The sequence below is a fragment of the Coenobita brevimanus genome, chromosome 58 (assembly GCF_032717465.1).
Source record: "Coenobita brevimanus isolate Jiangsu-jjx chromosome 58, ASM3271746v2, whole genome shotgun sequence".
Lineage (NCBI taxonomy): Eukaryota > Metazoa > Arthropoda > Malacostraca > Decapoda > Coenobitidae > Coenobita > Coenobita brevimanus.
In genome coordinates, this window is record NC_137011.1 from 2,350,499 (window position 1) to 2,368,438 (window position 17,940).

The 17,940-nt window shown below is 40.6% G+C and overlaps 2 protein-coding genes across 2 annotated transcripts; both read right to left on the bottom strand.

Moving 5' to 3' along the window:
• Positions 1-1,026: 1,026 nt before the first annotated feature.
• Positions 1,027-3,492, bottom strand: LOC145402590 (uncharacterized). Its single transcript, XM_080274587.1, has 6 exons — positions 3,480-3,492; positions 2,983-3,200; positions 2,547-2,724; positions 2,044-2,143; positions 1,508-1,637; positions 1,027-1,101 (listed from the first exon to the last, which is right to left on the bottom strand). The coding sequence occupies exons 1-6, from the start codon at positions 3,490-3,492 to the stop codon at positions 1,027-1,029; spliced, it is 714 nt and encodes a 237-aa protein (XP_080130713.1).
• A 724-nt stretch (positions 3,493-4,216) lies between these two features.
• Positions 4,217-12,906, bottom strand: LOC145402592 (uncharacterized). Its single transcript, XM_080274588.1, has 10 exons — positions 12,758-12,906; positions 8,205-8,446; positions 7,223-7,329; positions 6,465-6,591; positions 6,265-6,333; positions 5,949-6,091; positions 5,647-5,804; positions 5,224-5,382; positions 4,785-4,875; positions 4,217-4,534 (listed from the first exon to the last, which is right to left on the bottom strand). Exons 1-10 carry the CDS (start codon positions 12,904-12,906, stop codon positions 4,217-4,219), a joined length of 1,563 nt encoding a protein of 520 aa, XP_080130714.1.
• Between the last annotated feature and the right edge of the window lie 5,034 nt (positions 12,907-17,940).

A 17,940-nucleotide genomic window follows, 5' to 3' on the forward strand; every position in this document is an offset into this window, starting at 1 on the left:
TCTTATGCAGTGAGAAGGTTACAAACAGTGTAAAGGCATACGAGTTCAGTCTCAAATTAATACTTTTAACCAGAATCCCCTGTATATATCAGAACAAAATCGTGTTATTGTATGGCATAAATAAAACACTGCTCCCAAAGTAACTGAAAATGTTAATATCAGCCACACACGAGCTACGTCATGAGAACAAAATTGATAGAAAGGGTTGGGAGAAATACACTGAGATGGTTTGGCCATATGGAGAGGATGGAGAGTGAGAGGCAAACTAGGAGGGTGTATGTGGGTGAGGTGGAGGGGGGAAGAGGGAGGGAACGACCGAGATGAGATGGAGGGATGGAGAAGAGAGGTATATGAGAGAGGGAGTGCATATTGGTGAAAGGGCAACGAAATAGGGGACAAGGCGACATGAGGACGATTTGTTTTTAACCACCCTATACGGGATTAGGCGCCTGGCTATAGATAGACAGATAGACTTTTAATATTTTCTTCCTTAGTAGTTTCCATGTTATAAGTGAACTTTCATTAGTGTATTGACCATTAGATTATTTTTATCTCATGCAAATTTACGCGAAGAACTTTTATTATCTGATACAGGTGTTATGAAATTATGTACCTTAATTTGTGATCAGTATGTAAGATCTGATTAATATTAGGTACAGTGCTTCTTGAAACATGATAGTTGAAATATTTTACTATTTAGAAACACAGACTGACTAAATATTATTCCCTTTATTCGTAAGTGAATCAGTAAACAAGAATTGCGGTAGTGTAGTGTAGTGTGGAGCAGTGTAGCGTAGTGTAGTGTAGGGTAATACAGTGTAGTGTGGTGTATTATAGTGTGGTATGGTATGGGGAGGTGTGGTGTGGTGTGGTGTGGTGTGAGTGAAGAGGTTTATATCAAAGCTTACCAAATACATGACGATCCTTGAACCAGACAAGCATTATCTACAAACTCCAATCTTCCCCCAGAATACGATCCATAACAATCGATGTTATATGCAGGTCCCGAACTGTAATGCTGGGTAATCAGTAAAAGAAGAACTCCAGGCAGAAGATGAAGAGGCTCACCACCCATCCCCCTGCCAGCAACACAAACATGCCCTGTCGCAGAGATGCAAACATGGAATTTCAAGTAAGGAGCAAGATTTCAATTTCTACTCAGTCTTCAAGCTATGTCTCACAGGTCCTCGTTTTCCCTTCGACTTTTTTCCTGTTGAGAATTCGTCTTACTCGTTTCCACAAGGAACATTTAATACTGCATCTTAGCTGACCTCTCCCAACTATTGTTTGAAGTAAAAATAAGGCTCTTGACCCGATACGGTGCTCCTAACTTCTGTATAACATAAAGCCAAGACATTTTATCCAACTAAGAGAAACCCTTGCTATAAAAAAAAAAAAAAAAAAAAAAAAAAACTGGTTCCTATCACAATTAAGCTGTATTTGAACTTTTTTTTATTTATTTATTTCCTGCTCGTAGGAACATGTAACTACTGAATTATGTGCTTACCCAGATGTTCCTGATAGCAAGTGGTGAATTGATGGCAAAATTTGTGGGTGCGTTGAGGCAGGTGGTGAGGTTTGGGAAGAACCACGTCAGCCAGTGGTAGTACAAACCAGCCTCTGTCACCTGCATAACCCTGGAGCACACACTATCACCTTAATATTTGCATCTACCTTTAAAACCATGTACTATATCTGTAGGTTTATTAATGTTGAAATTTAGTTCGGGATTTTTTGTGCAAAGAAGAAGGAACCAAAGACTTGTAGCGCAAAAACTGTTCCCTCCAAGGAAAGGAAAGGGAGAGAGAGAGAAAAAAAAGAGAGACAAATTTAAGGTCTATTGATTTTGAAATGCCTAATCACATAGCGTTTAAAAGACTGGAGGTCATTGGAAGAGGGAAATGTCACCAACTGGCAGAAGTACGTGACATTTAAAGCAGTAACGACATTTTAACATAAATACTCTAACTGTACGATCTGTAAATTCACCTGTTTTGTTATACTACCTTACACATGCCAACAAATCAGACATCCTTGTTATACTTGCGGCTTAAAGCAGGGACGAGAGGGCTATCCTTAGGTCCTGCCATGGATTGCAGCGCTGGCATATATTTCATTCTTCCCAGGCTGAACTCACACTTGCCTGTGGGTATTGACGACATTTAGATACCCGTATGGTGGGGTGAGGTGAGACTTCATATAACAATACTCTGTTCTCTTTAACTAGGCGTAAAATTGCCATCCTTCCATCGTGAATGCTGGGGTATAGAAAGAGATTGACACTAGAATATGGTGCTAATCACGAAGAAGTGCAATGGAAAGGACGCTGAGCCATAGTATTGTCTAATTCTGCTATTTATCTGAGGAAAATAAGTTGCAAAAGGACGAAAATCTCCACCTAGTTAACATGAATGGACTTTACTTACAGCTGGTCATTTACGCCTCTTGTTACAACACACACACACACACACACACACACACACACACACACACACACACACACACACACACGCACAGAGAGAGTATTCTACATTACACTTAATCACCTGTCTCGGTAAACTGCTTAGCCATTCTCTTCATCTGATATGCATCCAAAGTCATCAATGCCGCTCCTCCTTTAAGTAGTATGGAGGTTACTTGACCCGTATCTTTGGCATCCACTAGCACAAGGCGGTTCTGATCCTGTAGATTCCATATAGCACGCTTGACACCACTCTCTGCGGTCTGAGAAAAAACAATAGTAGTAGTAGTAGTAGTAGTAGTAGTAATGGTGGTGGTGGTGGTGGTGGTAATAATTAAATAACAATAATAGTAGTAGCAGTAGTATTAGTACTAGTATTAGTAGTAGCAGTAGCAGTAAATGGTGGAAGATGAGAGGACTTCTTCCAGCAGTTTTCTGTATGGTGATGATGAGGATGATTACTACTACTACTAGTGCCCCCATTACTACTACTACTTCTATTAGATATATTTCTGTATTACCCTAAAAGCTTGCTCTTCTGCCGTTCCTTTTATCACATGGACCGTGACGGGATGCTCAAGTAAGTCCTCCAGCGACTGTAAAGGTTCTGGAATGATTCTGACGGCCAAGAGTGACATAAGGTTCCCTGCGTAGCTCCGCGTCAGCACCAGGGTCGTCAGCATCCACAGCCCCAGCATCACACGTTCCCACCACCACCAATCCTTACCCGCAAACACATCTGATAAGAGGAAAGCAAAAGATAATGTTATATTTTTTGCACTACCTAGCAGAAACACAAGAATATAAGTTTATCACCTAGCACATGCAGATAACCCTGTTTTTTACATACATCTGTTCAGTAACTAACATATCCTGAATCCTGTCGTGTGGATGGTTGGACTATTCACCTGTGTAAATAATGGAAGTCAGATAATTTACTTGAAATAGCATTTTTTTTTTTTTTATGTCGTTTGAACACAGTGCACTTTTTTTGCTTCATTCTATATACGGTACTTACTGTGATTTAACATAGTTGCATAGTTTCATATCTTTGACCACAGATATCTGCTCATCAAAGAGTGGGTCTGTTCTAATTGGAAAGCAAGAGATTATTGTGTACCGACGTGATTACTTCTTTATCCCCCTGGCTTGAGAGAAGGCGAAACCAGGGCCGAAAAAGAGCCAAACGTTCTGACACGGTGAATCTAGCAGTTTGATAATGATGTACGAACTGACGCCTGCCATATAAGCACAGCCATGGATTTTGATTGGAAATACTGTCATGAACTGCAACTGAATAAGGAATCCCTTCATCCTACCTAATGCGTTCTTTAATTTCATGTGTATTTCGCATACATATTGTGAATCCGGTCCCTGCCGGAGTCTCTAGGCCTTGGTCCGAGCTATCTATATCCGAATGGAAATAGGTAGAACGTATGCCTTCCACCCTGGCTTCGACCCTTCTTGAGCCAGGAGAGGTAAAGAAATTAGTGATCATGTTAGTGCATCACATAACACAGCTTTCATCAGATCTGTAAACAACATTTGCTTCTCATCGTCAGTAATAGCCTACTGCGATGTCTACACAACCCATAGAACAGACAGCTTGTTACTGCGAGAACTGACTGGTTTCCTTAAAGCCCCAAAAGTGCATTGTATGCCTGGTAATTTAAGGATATGCAAAATATCATTGTCGGTTTCTTTTCTAAAATATAGAAATATGGAAATATAAGTACGTAATTACATGTTAATTGTTCAAGAGGAAATTGTCTGACCTTGTTGTAGCAACACACGAACACAGTTGTAAGCGCTGTCCTTCAGCCTGGTCCAGTTAAGTGAGTTGTGAGGGAGACAGGAAGGCAGGAGCATCACCACCATGTACACCACCAGCGCCACCAACACACCCGCCCACACCTCGGGGGTCAAAGGTAGCAGGAAGCCCCAGACGGTCACCTCGGGGCTGCCGCGGGTGGACAGGATGCGGGAGTAACCGATGGCAACTGGCTCTGTGAAGTCGACAACCTGGTGCCGCTGTGATGTCATGGTAAACAGTCCTAGGGCCATGTCCGCCTCCTGTTTGTTCAGTTTTGTTGTAATTATAATAAAATACTGCACTTGATTTTACACTGTACACAAAGATGTCAACGATTTCTAATTACTAGTATGATTTTTGTCATAGTCAAATTGAGCTGTGATATCGGTAATTATTAAACTTATTATTTTCTCCAGGAATAGTCTGCGAAATCATAATGTAATACATGAACCACAGGGTTATTGATCTACTCAGTTATCACATGGATGCTAAAAGGAGACAGCGACTGACCTTTCTGTAAAGCATGCCCATCATACCGGTCCACATGCCATTATTGTCCAGGGTACCCCAATAGCCGTCATCTGGTCGGACATATCTGATCCTGTAATACATCATGCAAAGCTAATATTAACATTATTCTCTTCAGTAAGATACAGCATTAAACAGATTGTCATGGAAATTCATTAAGCCTTTTATCAAAGACCAATACAATTTACCATTTAAGTTGTCCACTCCCATGACGTAATTAGTTTCTTCTTGCTATATATAACTAATTTTGTCTTTCCCGCCTGTAGATAATTTCTTTACTTATGGCAAACTTTCCAAAAGGTCGTTGTAAATATAGTCTTCAGTTCCGCTTGACTACTTGTGGTCGCGTCTAAATCAAATGAGATCATCAGGTAGTGACAAGAATACAGTGCAAAACAAATCATATTAAAGGATTCGTTACGTGAAATTCATAGACTTAGAGATGGTTTCAATTAGCTGGTTCTCAGCGTTATATCCGACGATCTTTGTCTCCCCAGGATGGTCAGGGTCGTCCACCACTGCAGTCTTCTCAGCGGATGACACAACCCTGGCCACCACCAAGCGAGGCCTCTGGGACAGCCTGGGGTGGGCGAGAGTGGGAAGGTTGCTCTGAAATTTACTGTTATCTGATTTCCTTCTTTAGCGTTGTTCTTCCCACTATTTATCATTATTATTATTATTATTATTATCATTATCATTACTGGAAGTGGTAGTAGTAGGAGTAATAGTAGGAGGAGGAGGAGGAGCCGTGTTCTCTCTCTCTGTCTGTCTCTCTCTCTCTCTAAACCTCATTTTTACACACATTATCTTTGTCTATGCTCCAGACTGACACAAAGCCGCTTACTTGTTGAGTTTATCCGGGTAAAACCGGACTGATGAACTTTTAACGAGTCCACTATCTGAAGACCATGAAGCAATTGGCCATGGTGGGGTTCCTGGTTTGCTGTAGGGCTCCTCTGTGTAGATACTCACTCTGGATAGATAAAAACTGTGTGTATAAACCTATGACTCTTGTATGGCAATCTATTTTTCGTTTTGTTCTTGGTATCTTCAAAGTATATTAATCAGCCTTTTGTAGTGGTCAGCGATTATGACGAGCTGTAAATAAAAATTTTCGTACTTAATCGCTGGAGAATCTCTGAGGACAACCAAAATGGAGTTTGTCATGGCGAGTGTGGTGCGGATGTGGGTGAGGCGCTGGAGTGGGAGGCGGGTGAGGACGAGGAGCCTCGTCGACCACACTAGGAGGCGGTCCTTGAGGGACCACTTGGCGAAGGCGGCGAGGAAGGCTGGGTCGTCACTCAGCACCACCACCGTCACGGACCATGACACCTGCCGCAGCTGTGGATGAAAAAATACTGCAGCTGTAACAAGATGTCGGTCAATCTGTTACTGAGATGAAACTCCTACTTTATGGAAAGAAACTTTTTTTTTTTAATAGTTGTTTGAAAAATACGAGTACTTCCAGGTACACGAGAAATATTGCCTTGAACCTTCTCTGAACAGAACGTTATGTCAATTGACTGGTTTCCTGAAACCGTGAAAAATGTACATCAGTAGTTTTAAAATATACTTCTGCATTATTCAAGAGTAAACAGAATAATGCATTGTACAGTGGCTGAATTTTGTGTAACTGCCGAACTCGCTGTGACTGATCGTGACCTACCCGGCGAGCCAGCCCGACCACCCGGGAGAGCTGTGCCTGCGTCACATTAGCGTCCTGGTCATCCATTGCCACCTCAAACACCCCGATACCCCACGGCGCCACCACCTCATCCACACCTACAGACTACCAACAAACATTATAAGGGCACTGAAAACTTTCGAAACTAAAGACAGTTTCATAGCAAAAAAAAGTGTGCAATACATCAAAGATTTCTTTTTGATGTTGAAGGGTAAATAGAGGGTAAGGGTGTCAGAAAAGTAGGCTATTCCTCTATCTCTTCTCTCAACAACCTTCCACACGATGATTCACTTCCCTTCAGCAACATTCAGTTCAGTCTTTTATAGTCTCCCCTCACTCTCCGTCTTTCCTTTTCTCGTCAAAGGTCCTTGAAAACTCATTACTTGCCTGTCCTATGAAACTAGCTTCTCAAGGGCTAGATGTGCAAAACAAACTCTGTGCCTTCCTTTACACTACACAACTGTGTGACATATGTGCATTTTTGGATTTCAACTCTTGTCATTGTTTTTTCTGCTCATTCTTGTTTCCTTATTAAAAATAATCTCTACGTGTAATACAAATTGTCAGCAGAAACAGTGAAATATAGCTCGCGATGTTACTTTTTTTATCAAGTTCTCCTTCGTATTCACTTTTTTTTTTTAATTGTTATTTTGAACTGAAGTAGAATTCTGTATCCTACATATATATTACATTATTTGCATCTATAGTTATAATTTTAAAAAGTGCATTTACTTACATATGAAGTACTTGCTGAGATGACAGTTAAAAAGTCTTCTTGTTGTGGTGTTGCTGCCAGTATTGCATTCAGTGCCTTCACAGCTCCTACTGACTCATTGTCCTCAACTGTGCTGAGGCCATATTAAATTGCCATATTAAATTTAGCTATTGCATCGGGCAGTAGATAGTAGTTTGATGGTCACTCTGTATATGTCACAATTTTATGAGTGGGGAGAGCATCAAGAACGTTCGTTCACTCTAATACAGAACACTTTTACCAGTGTATATAATACAAAGTGCACGTACCGTTACCAACAACAGCAATTTCTGCAGTATCAACAGAGATGATAATGGCCGCCAGAATGATCCATACTAGAAATCGTTTATTCATATTTGCGGAAGCGATGTCTGGTCCCTGGGGGGTGTAGAAAGATGAATATATATATATATATATATATATATATATATATATATATATATATATATATATATATATATATATATATATATATATCGTTTATTGTGAGGTAAAACTTTTTGTCTGATCCCTGACAGTGAGCCTGCTTAGTATGGTTGCACCTGCCTAGTATAGCTTCGCTGATTACTGGGATATGCAAGCTTCTTCACTACGGCAAGGCAATGTTCCATAGGACTCATTATCCACAAAGAAGCTCAAGAAGGGGGTGTATTATCAGCCCTATCCTCCCTAAAACGATGGATAGTTCTACATAACCCCCCGATCAAGGAAGGATAATTAGAACTGCCATCCTGACTTGGGAGGATAGGTGGCTGGAAGTCCCTCTATGAAGGAAGGATAAACCCATCCCTCTAAGAAGGGGAGGGGAGGCTGTGGGACCCCATCTATCCCCAAGGAGGAGCGGGGAGTTCCTATCCCCTGGGAGTAGCGGGGGGCAAGGAGGGGCGCTAAATAAAAGTGAGAAATCAACAACTGCAAACGAAGAGTCGTGGCTCTCAACCTTGGCATTTCTTAGATCACTCACTTGCCGAATCTCCGGACCCGCTGCTCCCCTCTGTCGCCGCCGTTTCCTCCCTACGCCTCAGTTCTGCCTTCTCCTGCTCCCTGCGTCTTTCCTCCGCCTCCTTCTGCAGCTCCCTACACCACTGCTCCGTTTCCTCCTCCCTATGCCGCTGCTCCCCCTCCTCCTGTTCCTTACACTGTCTCTCCGCCTCCTGCTGCTGCAGTTCGTTCTCATTACTGTTGCTGTTTGCTTTCCTAAGTACTCTCTTGTACCCTTATGACTATGATTGTGGCTATTTACCAAGCTTTTAGTTGCAAGCCAAGCTGTTGGAATTACCCCTCAAATAGAGTTCTCGTACATCATGTCAGAGTTAAGGAACAAATATTCTTTCCCATTAGTTCACAGAAAGGAAAAGCAGAGGATAAAGAGTAACACCATTATATATACAATAATTGTTAATAATGAGCTTTGCGATATAAGTTATATTCACCTCAAGTACAAGGGTGATGTCTGAAGTAAGAGTTCCATTTAGACTTTTTGTACTTGTGTCTATAAACACAAATTCGTTACAGAAACAGCATAGCCATCGGTAAGCGGTTGTAAGCAATAATAATAATTCAACCAGGAATTTGTGAACACGAAAATAATCATAATAACAAAATAGTGGTAATAATATAACTCTCTGAAGACCAGGCCCAGAGTAAATCAGTCTACGAAAAGTGGACAGTAATTTTTATACACTGCATAGTTCTCCATACACTACATATGAAACAGTAAGAGATTAACACTATAGTCCTTTTGCCTTAACCTGACCCAATTTTTTGCCAGTTGCAGTTATTTTACGCAGCTCAGTGACAGAACAACACAGTGCTCTGGCTCTGCATCCTTTTCATTGCACTTCTTCGTGACTAGCACCAGGTCTAGTGTTAATCTCCTGTTACGTTTTAACACTTATGATGGAGAGAGGGCAATTTTAGGCCAAGTTAGAGTAAAAAGAGTCTAGTTCACTGCGTGCCTAAACCATACCACAGACACATGCAATGGTGTAGGTACCGGGAACACAACATAAAATTGATGTACGATGATAATTCCCACCAGCATAGCCTTTTACCGAGTCTGCCACCATTATGCATCAGATAATATACTGCCATAAGACTGATGGATGAAGCGTAACGTTTGGTTCTGGCCTGCCTAGTGTTGAGACTGCCCTCCATCTGCCAACGGTGCACCCACCTACGCACCGTGGTAGCGCTCGTGCCTGTCTCTTTGGCTATGGCTCGCAGTGACAAACCTTCCTTCCACAGCAACACGAACTCCTTTCGCTCACACATCTGGGTTTTCCAAGAGAAAGGTCGATGCGCTGGCATGTCCTTACCTGCATTATGAGAGGATAATATTTTGTCTGAAGAGTGAAATAGCGCAAAAGGAACAATGTTAACGTAAGCTGAACATTTTTTATTAATTTATTTACGTACTGTACCTCTATTTAGTGTACTTCTAATTACTTGTTTATTTACTTGACATTCATCTTACTTTTACTTTGCTTTATTCTAAACATCATTTTTACATCATCATTATTTCTTTTCTTTTCTTTTCTTTTTTTTGTCTGACAACTTAAATAATGCAACGTTTCCGGGACGTCTTCTCCTCTAAACTTCGCACTCTTCTCATCGACACATACTTTTGCGGCTGCCACCCTGCAACCACATCTGTATAATTATTCTCTATTTAAGCCAAACTGTAAGGCGAGATGGATGTTTCACTAATAGTACAGATAGCGTGCAATGAAAGCAATTATTAGCGTGTGTCCAAAGTTTGATTTTCTAATAACTGACTGCGGAAATCTTACTGGTTTTGTCTTGTTTTTATTATCTGTGTACCTTTCTAGTTATTCTACTAATTCAGTGAAAATTCTTACGCATCAAAATAAAACTGCGCTTCATACTTTACCAACCATCTCGACTTCACGAGCTGTCGTGTTCAGCACCTATGCTTCCCTTTGTAAGCATACAGTGGTACAACTGTTGAATAAATGTACATCTTAATGACCTAGGACAAAGTTTAGGGCACCCAGATCATATCATTAGCCTTGGTCAAGAACTTTACAATATTCAAGATCATTTTACTAGATATTCTCCTGCTTTCTCGGTTAACTAATAACTCCGTTGGTCTATTCTAATTGCCTTCACGCCTCGGTAACATTTCTTATCCTTTCATCAAGACCATAAGCTTCCTAAGAGGACGTTGTGTGTCAGGAAGCCTTGAGGTATACATCTTTACTTACACTAGAGTGACTAGGTATTCCACAACTAAAAGCTCAGTGAGTATCCAGGACGTACTGAGGCCTTGATTTATGTTCAGTTTAATACAAAAAAGCTTTCATTTTACCCTTCGGTAACGGTAAGTTTGTTTGAGTTAACTTAAATCACCCGTAGTAAGCTTGAATAAATTGCGAAATTCTTTATTCTCGGAGAAAGCATGAACTGTGATGTATCGTGGTAAATACAAAGGTCGATCAAGTGTCATGTGCTGTTCCAGGTGTAGTGTCGCAAATTAAAACTGCTCTGATGAGTTTCCTATAAGTTGTCCCTGCTCCCCACTCAGCACTCTATCTTGCACAGATTTTGAAGGAATGGTGTTTCTGCTAAAAGTGCCACACTGCTATATTCCATTACTGATAAATTTGAGGAAAATAATACAAAAAAAAGTGAAAAATTTGTAAATTAAAATTTTTTATATAGTGTGTGGCAATTCTGTAAGGATTTTAGGTCCACCGAGACTGCTGCACGTTGCTAACTTTCCTAATTTAGCTGAAGTGATAATCATCAAGTAATCGCCAGGTAAATGCCTGCAAAAGGTAATTAATTACACATTGATGATCAGATCAGTGTGATACACACTGGCAATTCAAAAGCATAAAAGTTTTATTTGAAAGGGTCGATTCTATCCTGTTTCATTCCCGTAGTTCATGTATTGTGATAATTAATCTACACAACAACAGTGGGGTTAATTGAGTATGGACTTTTTTTTTTTTTTTTAGTTGCATTATCTTGACACATCTGATACAGCTGTTACAGTACTCAAAATGAACAGGATCACGCTAAGTATATTCCATACATACTAACACCGCTATCTACACCAGCACCACACTAACACCGTCAGCCACACCAGCACGGGGCCACACTCTCAAGACCTACCAGGGACGAGTGGATGGCTAGTTGGTGGCGGGTGAGGCAGTGAGGCGGGTGAGGCTGGACCACGCAGCCAGTGTACTAAACCAGCCGCCCAGATCCGCCCTCTTTATATACTAACCCAACACCACCACCACCACATCCACCACCACTGCCATCCCCCCCTCACATCATTGCCACACCATCGCACATTACATATCTGCTCACATTTTCTAGTGAGCTAGGCTTTTAATCACATGCAGAATAGATTAAGATATGCAATCACTGCATTTGCACAGACAACCAAGTAAAATTTCATAAATACTCCCACCACCACAACCACCACCATCACCACGCTGTCGTACACCATATTGCGTTGAATACTAGCGAGAGTGCTCAGTTACAGATATGAAAGTGAATATTCCAGTAAGTACGTTGCCACATTGAAAGCTGACTTTTTTCTTTTTTTCCTGGGAAGAATGAATTTTTTTCTTGAGTCATGGTACAGTACAATTGCAACAGATCAGAGAGTATTAGGATTTGAGAATAAAATACTGAGAAGGATTCTTGGGGTAAAGTGGCAAGGCAGAGTTACAAATGAAAGAGTATGGGATATTACGAGAGTGGAACCAGTTAATGAATGTGAGACTGTCTCGCTGGAAGTGGCTGGGGCACATATACAGAAAAGAAGGTTGTTTAATACAGCATGTGCCAGAGTGGACTGCTAGAGGAAGAAGAGGTAGAGGTAAGCCGAGGGAAACCTGGTTGAGGACAATGAAAAGAGAGGCAGGAGAAGAGTGTCGGTGGGACCTGAAGGAGATGGCAAGAGACAAATATTGGTGGAGAGAGTTCATTGAGGCCCTATGCATCCCGTGGGGTGCCACAGGAAATGATTGATTGATTGATCTTCAGAGAAATTGCAATGGTTGACTGTGCTTGAACACGATATCAATATTTCGGTTGATGTATAATTAGATTTTACTTTCAGATGGCAGATTATATATATATATATATATATATATATATATATATATATATATATATATATATATATATATATATATATATATATATATATATATTAGGGAAGGAATTTCCAACTAAGGAGTAGAAATATCCTTCACTCACCTGTTCACTACTAAAAATCTTTTCCAAAACCGAATAACTTTTTTTTTTTTTAGTGAGAACAAGAGTAAAATAAAGCATGGCATCATCGAACTGAAGATTTTGAACTGGATAGTGCTACTATACCTTCATATAAATTGGTTAATATTATTCCATAAGTATTGATACTAGAAAATATTGTCAACAGGACAGATAAGAGAACTCAAAAATCAGGTCGTCTTTTATGTAATGTATAAATTTTGCACGCTGAAACAGACAGAAAAAGGTTGGTATGTGTACGTGGAAATTATGGCAGCTATGTTTTCATTAAGGTTGTACTCGGAGCTGAAGCCGATGACTTTGTTCTCGCCAGGATGGTCGGGGTCGTCAGTGGCGACCGTCTTGTCCGTGGGCTTCACCACCCTCGCTACGTTCAGCTGAGGACGCATAAACCCCACGTACAAAGAAAATAAGCGAAGAAAAAAGTATTGTTCGGGATGGGTAAGATGACATCCTAAATGATTAGTACAGCTCATGATGTCCCAAGATGATCTGTCTAGGTATACAGGGTGGCGGTGATGTTTCTTACTTGGCAAATTTTATGGATAATACGACAGTAGATACATTTTGCCGATTCCTTTACCAGATACCTGAAGCCAACAGACAATAGCTGAGACTGGCCTGTTAAAGGGCTGGTCCATGTACAGTAGATGTTCACAAAGAAGGGTTTAAGTGATTATTTGTTTAGTTTCATAAGTCATGTCGGGAAAAATTTGTTCCATTTTTTAAACAGAATATTCGGACAAAAACAGCCAGTAAAATAGAAAATAGATAAACTAACTGATAGGTAGATAGATTGATGACATGTCTTTATATCTATCTGTCTGTCTGTTTGTCTAATGTGAACACTGTGTTGAGCATCAAACTGAAATTCTCGTAGTAAGAGATATCAACACTCTCCAAAAGCAGCTGTTAATTACCCTTTATAATCTGTTTCAAGACAAAAATATTTCAGCAAACCATCATTTTGTCTTCTAACTGTTAAATGTCAATCCCTCGAGAAGAACTGGAAATATCAACACTCATAAGTAGTGATCCATAGTGTGTGTGTGTGTGTGTGTGTGTGTGTGTGTGTGTGTGTGTGTGTGTGTGTGTGTGTGTGTGTGTGTGTGGGTTTTGCCATTTTGGGGGTTACTGTTGCCTTTTTTTAGGGGTTCGGCGTTAAGCAATCAACACACACACACACACACACACACACACACACACACACACACACACACACACACAGGGCTTGGCTGAAGAAAATATGGGTGCATGGGAAGTGATGGAAAGAGGAGAGGAGGTGGTGTGTGCGACAGATTACGAGTGAATAAACTGGAAATTCCACGATTGTTGCAAGAAGTAATAGAGAAGAATCAGGCAGTGGTCTGGGAAATATCGTGGGGTTGTTACAAGATATGGCAACACTAATGAGTGTATTTAGGCTCCCCCTCCATAGGCACTGCAATGTGTGTATGTAGGCTAGGTGTGGCGCGGAAAGATAGAAAATTTTTAATATAGAGATAACCAATTGGCTAATGAAGTGGGAATTCTAGCTCTCCCTGATTTTTTTTTTTTTCTTTAATAATCTAATGTGGGGATTCGAGTTCAGGTTAGCTGCAGTAATGTGGAGTTTGTCATGGCGAGTGTGGTGCGGATGTGGGTTAGGTGGTGGAGTGGAAGACGGGTGAGGACAAGGAGCCTCGTCGACCACACCAGGAGGCGGCCCTTGAGGGACCACTCGGCGAAGACGGCGAGGAAGGCTGGGTCGTCACTCACCACCACCACTGTCACGGACCATGACACCTGCCGCAGCTGCTGGAGCCACAGGGGTGCAGGTTAGGGGAAAATCTACACTAATTGCTTTACCTTAACTTGTGCATAGCCTTACTGATATACTGATTGTTTATTATATAGTTACAAGCTACAACATCTCATAACTACCCGGCGAGCCTGGCCGACTACCCAAGAGAGCTGTGCCAGCGTCACGTTAGCGTCCTGGCCGTCCGTCGCCAAACTCCACAGCGTTCGAATTTCACTCACGCCACCGATCTGGCCGAAGTAAGGTTGATTTGAGCTATAAGATATTTGAAACAGGCAAACTGAGGTATGTCAGAATTAATGACAATTAATTAACTGTACTAAGTATCAGAGCGTAGCTGAGATATGGACATTGTTGAACCTATGGACGTTATAAAATATGTATTTATGGAATATGTTGAAAAAAGGTAATACATTGCATTAATAAGCTGGTGTAGGAGATGCAGGGTAGGTGATGTCACGTGGAATCTGCAAAACAGACATTACAGAACATGTTAACTGCAGATAGAAATCGTGAACTCAGTCTGGCACATATTTTCAACTCACAGCGGGTAGCCAGCTCGTCATACGACAGATGAAAACATTGTACTGAAACTTACTTAGAAGAAAACAATTTTCACTTTATTGCCAAATATCCAGGAGGCTTTCTGCGACACGAAAGAATTTGCTTTCATTACATCGAAGAAACAAACATTCATACTAAAGAAAATCAAAGACCATCTGTTTATAAGTATGTAGTTGCTCTGCATCATCAAACATTTATAACAACTTTTATAAGACAATATATATGTAGTTATGTTTACATGCAGTGAGTCATCATTTTTCTAGCATACTGGCAAATTAATTCTAGAAGAAAAAGAAGCAGTACAGTGGTAGTAACAGTACTAGGATAGTAGTAGAAGAAGAAGATGAAGAAGCAGCAGTAGTAGTTGTACAGTAGTTGTAATAGTAGTAGTAGTATAATAGTTGTAATAGTAGTAGTAGTTGTTGTAAGAGTACTAGCAGTAGCCCCAAGTATATTAGAGAGAGAGAGAGAGAGAGAGAGAGAGAGAGAGAGAGAATAAAACTGTTTGTTTGGTCGAAGCTGTGCGCTGAAAACCGGGCAGCGCCATCACACGGCTGTATCAATAGCACTACATAAAACCAAAGCTAGAGCAATTTTCGATTCCACTTGCATCATACTCCCCCGATGAGCTTGGTACGGATGGGGTGGGTACGGGATAACACGATGTCGGAGGGAGAAATGTCCAGTTATCTCTTTCATTCCATATTTCACATTAATTAGCATTTTGCAGATGTGAGATTATTTACACGTACATCTACAGTTCATTTACACTTTTCCTTATTCACTAAATTCCATCCATTACTATAGTAGTTCATACTCTGTGTAGATAAATAAATGTATCGTCATTCTGGCAACTAATGTATGATGGCCACAGTTGTAAACACAGATATTGCTACTACGTTATTTTTTTTTTTCATATCCTCTTCACAGTAATATTTGCTATGCATTACTAAGCAGAATTAAAAAGTGAAAATGCAATACCCTGTATGGAAGGGAAAAATGTAATGCTTGTTCATTATCGTGCACTTGACGTCGTGTTCCTCATGAAATCAGGAAAATGGTGCCAAGTACACGCTTCATAACGTGGGGACAGGACGGCTGATACACGATAATTAGCAGGGATTATGACTTTTGACTGCAAAAAATCGCTGCATATTAACCTAATTCAGCACAGTAACATGCAAGGTATACAAATTTGTATGGTACACATACCTAGCACAACAAATATTGATTATAAAAGGGGACATACAAAAGCAAATCAAAGTGTCAAAACTTGTGTTTACAATGACGGCCATTATAGTTTAGTTGCTAGAATGATGATACATTAATCTATCTGCGTTGAGTTTGAACTATTATCGTATTGGATGCTATATTTATGAACAGGGACGGGTGTAAATAAATTGTCATTGATAGTATTTAAGCTTTGTATACATAGCATTAGCCTCATTCAAATTCTCAGTGCCAGTTCATAAACTACCACGTCTCTGCAGTTGCCAGATAGCGCCAGCATCTTACCGCTATATATAAAAGAAAAAAAAGAAAAAAAGTTTAAGCTACGGTTTTATGCCGTGCTATTGATGCAACCGGCCACTCATGATCTCAGGGTAATTTTTTGCACACTGTCTTGTTGAATTTGTGAGTTTTTCCGGAAACTCTGGGAAATGCAAGCTTATGCAATTCTAAGCAAAAAACTCTATAAGTATGTTTAATGTAATGGTTTACAAGTGGGGAAATTTTCAAATCTGAGCGGGAGACGGACGGGCTGGTGGCGACCTTTGCTGTGTTGCCAAGTTACTCATTTTTTTTTCTTTACTTGGTCACATTCTGAATTAAACTATTCGTTCATTAATCGTCAGGTAAGTAATTGCTCTACATAGAAAAGTATGTCACTTTACAGGGACAAATAAATCTACTATTGAAGGAGTAAACATGGCATACCAGTGATACGAGATAAGGTACACCTCAGAGTTCTGCTCAGACTGACAGTTCCCGCCAAGTGTTAGGCGATTGTGGAAGACATGTTAATTCCAGGGACGGTTTCACCTACATTTCGCTACAATGCCATTCACTTTTACAAACGTTGAGTATGCAGATATGATTTTTATCTATGGGTTCTGCAATGGCAACGCTGAAGCATCAGCAAGAGAATACAGACGGAAATATCCAAACAGGAGCCCAGAAGCAAAAGTGTTTTAGCACGACTACCAGCATCTGTGGGACAAAGGTTGTTTTCCTGAAGTTGGAGCCACAGCTGAATGCATCGAGAGGCAAGAGGATTAGGCCTCCTGGGGAAGCCTCCATGGAAGAAAAAAAAAAAAAACGCGCCTAGACTTTTACCTCATGGGTGGTGTGGAAAAAAAAGTCAAAACCAGAGAAAAATTGCTCTGCGGTAACTGTTGTGCGTAGTGGTGAGGGTGATGTGGCAGGTGTACAGTTACCTCAGTGCCTCGCCACTGGCTCTCGTCGTCAATCGGCTGGTCCACTCACACACTGAAGATTAATGAAAGTATAATTTAATTCAGAATGAGAACGAGAATTTAGAAGAAAATTGAGTAACTTGGCAACACAGCGAAGGTCGCCACCAGTCCGCCCGCCTCCCGCTCACATGTCTGTCAGATTTGAAAATTTCCCCACTTATAAACTATTACATTAAACACCTATACTTATAGAGTATTTTATGCTTAGAATTGCATAAGCTTGCATTTCCCAGAGTTTTCAGAAAAACTCGTGAATCACCCGGTATATAATTATATTCCTGGGTGTTTCAGGAGAGTACCAGGTCGTCTGTAGCTGTGATGATGAGCTTCGAAGATTATTGAACTGGGGGGCTACAACTACTAACTACTATTACTATACAATTACTACTGCTATTACTGCTACTAATACTACTACTATTACTATTAATACTACGTACCGCAACTTGATGGTGGAGTTGCCCAATTACCCAAAAGTCCCTCAACTCCCTAACTCCCGAAAGGAGGTAGTGGAAATATATGGCATTTAAATGAACCTAGGTCTGCCACAACTGCTACCACTAAGAAAAATTTCGTGGCATCTC

Bases quoted from the DNA above. Each gene is read 5' to 3' on its own strand.
- LOC145402592 (XM_080274588.1), bottom strand. From the start codon at position 12,906: ATGCGTCCTCAGCTGAACGTAGCGAGGGTGGTGAAGCCCACGGACAAG. The intron at 6,592-7,222 runs GTAAGTAAATGC...GTTTGTTGGTAG, and splicing joins TCTCAGCAAGTACTTCATAT to TCTGTAGGTGTGGATGAGGT. The intron at 4,876-5,223 runs GTAACGAATCCT...GATGTATTACAG, and splicing joins TCTAAGTCTATGAATTTCAC to GATCAGATATGTCCGACCAG.
- LOC145402590 (XM_080274587.1), bottom strand. The intron at 2,725-2,982 runs GTAATACAGAAA...GTTTTTTCTCAG, and splicing joins CAGAAGAGCAAGCTTTTAGG to ACCGCAGAGAGTGGTGTCAA. The intron at 1,638-2,043 runs GTATAACAAGGA...TGTGTGCTCCAG, and splicing joins GTCCCTGCTTTAAGCCGCAA to GGTTATGCAGGTGACAGAGG.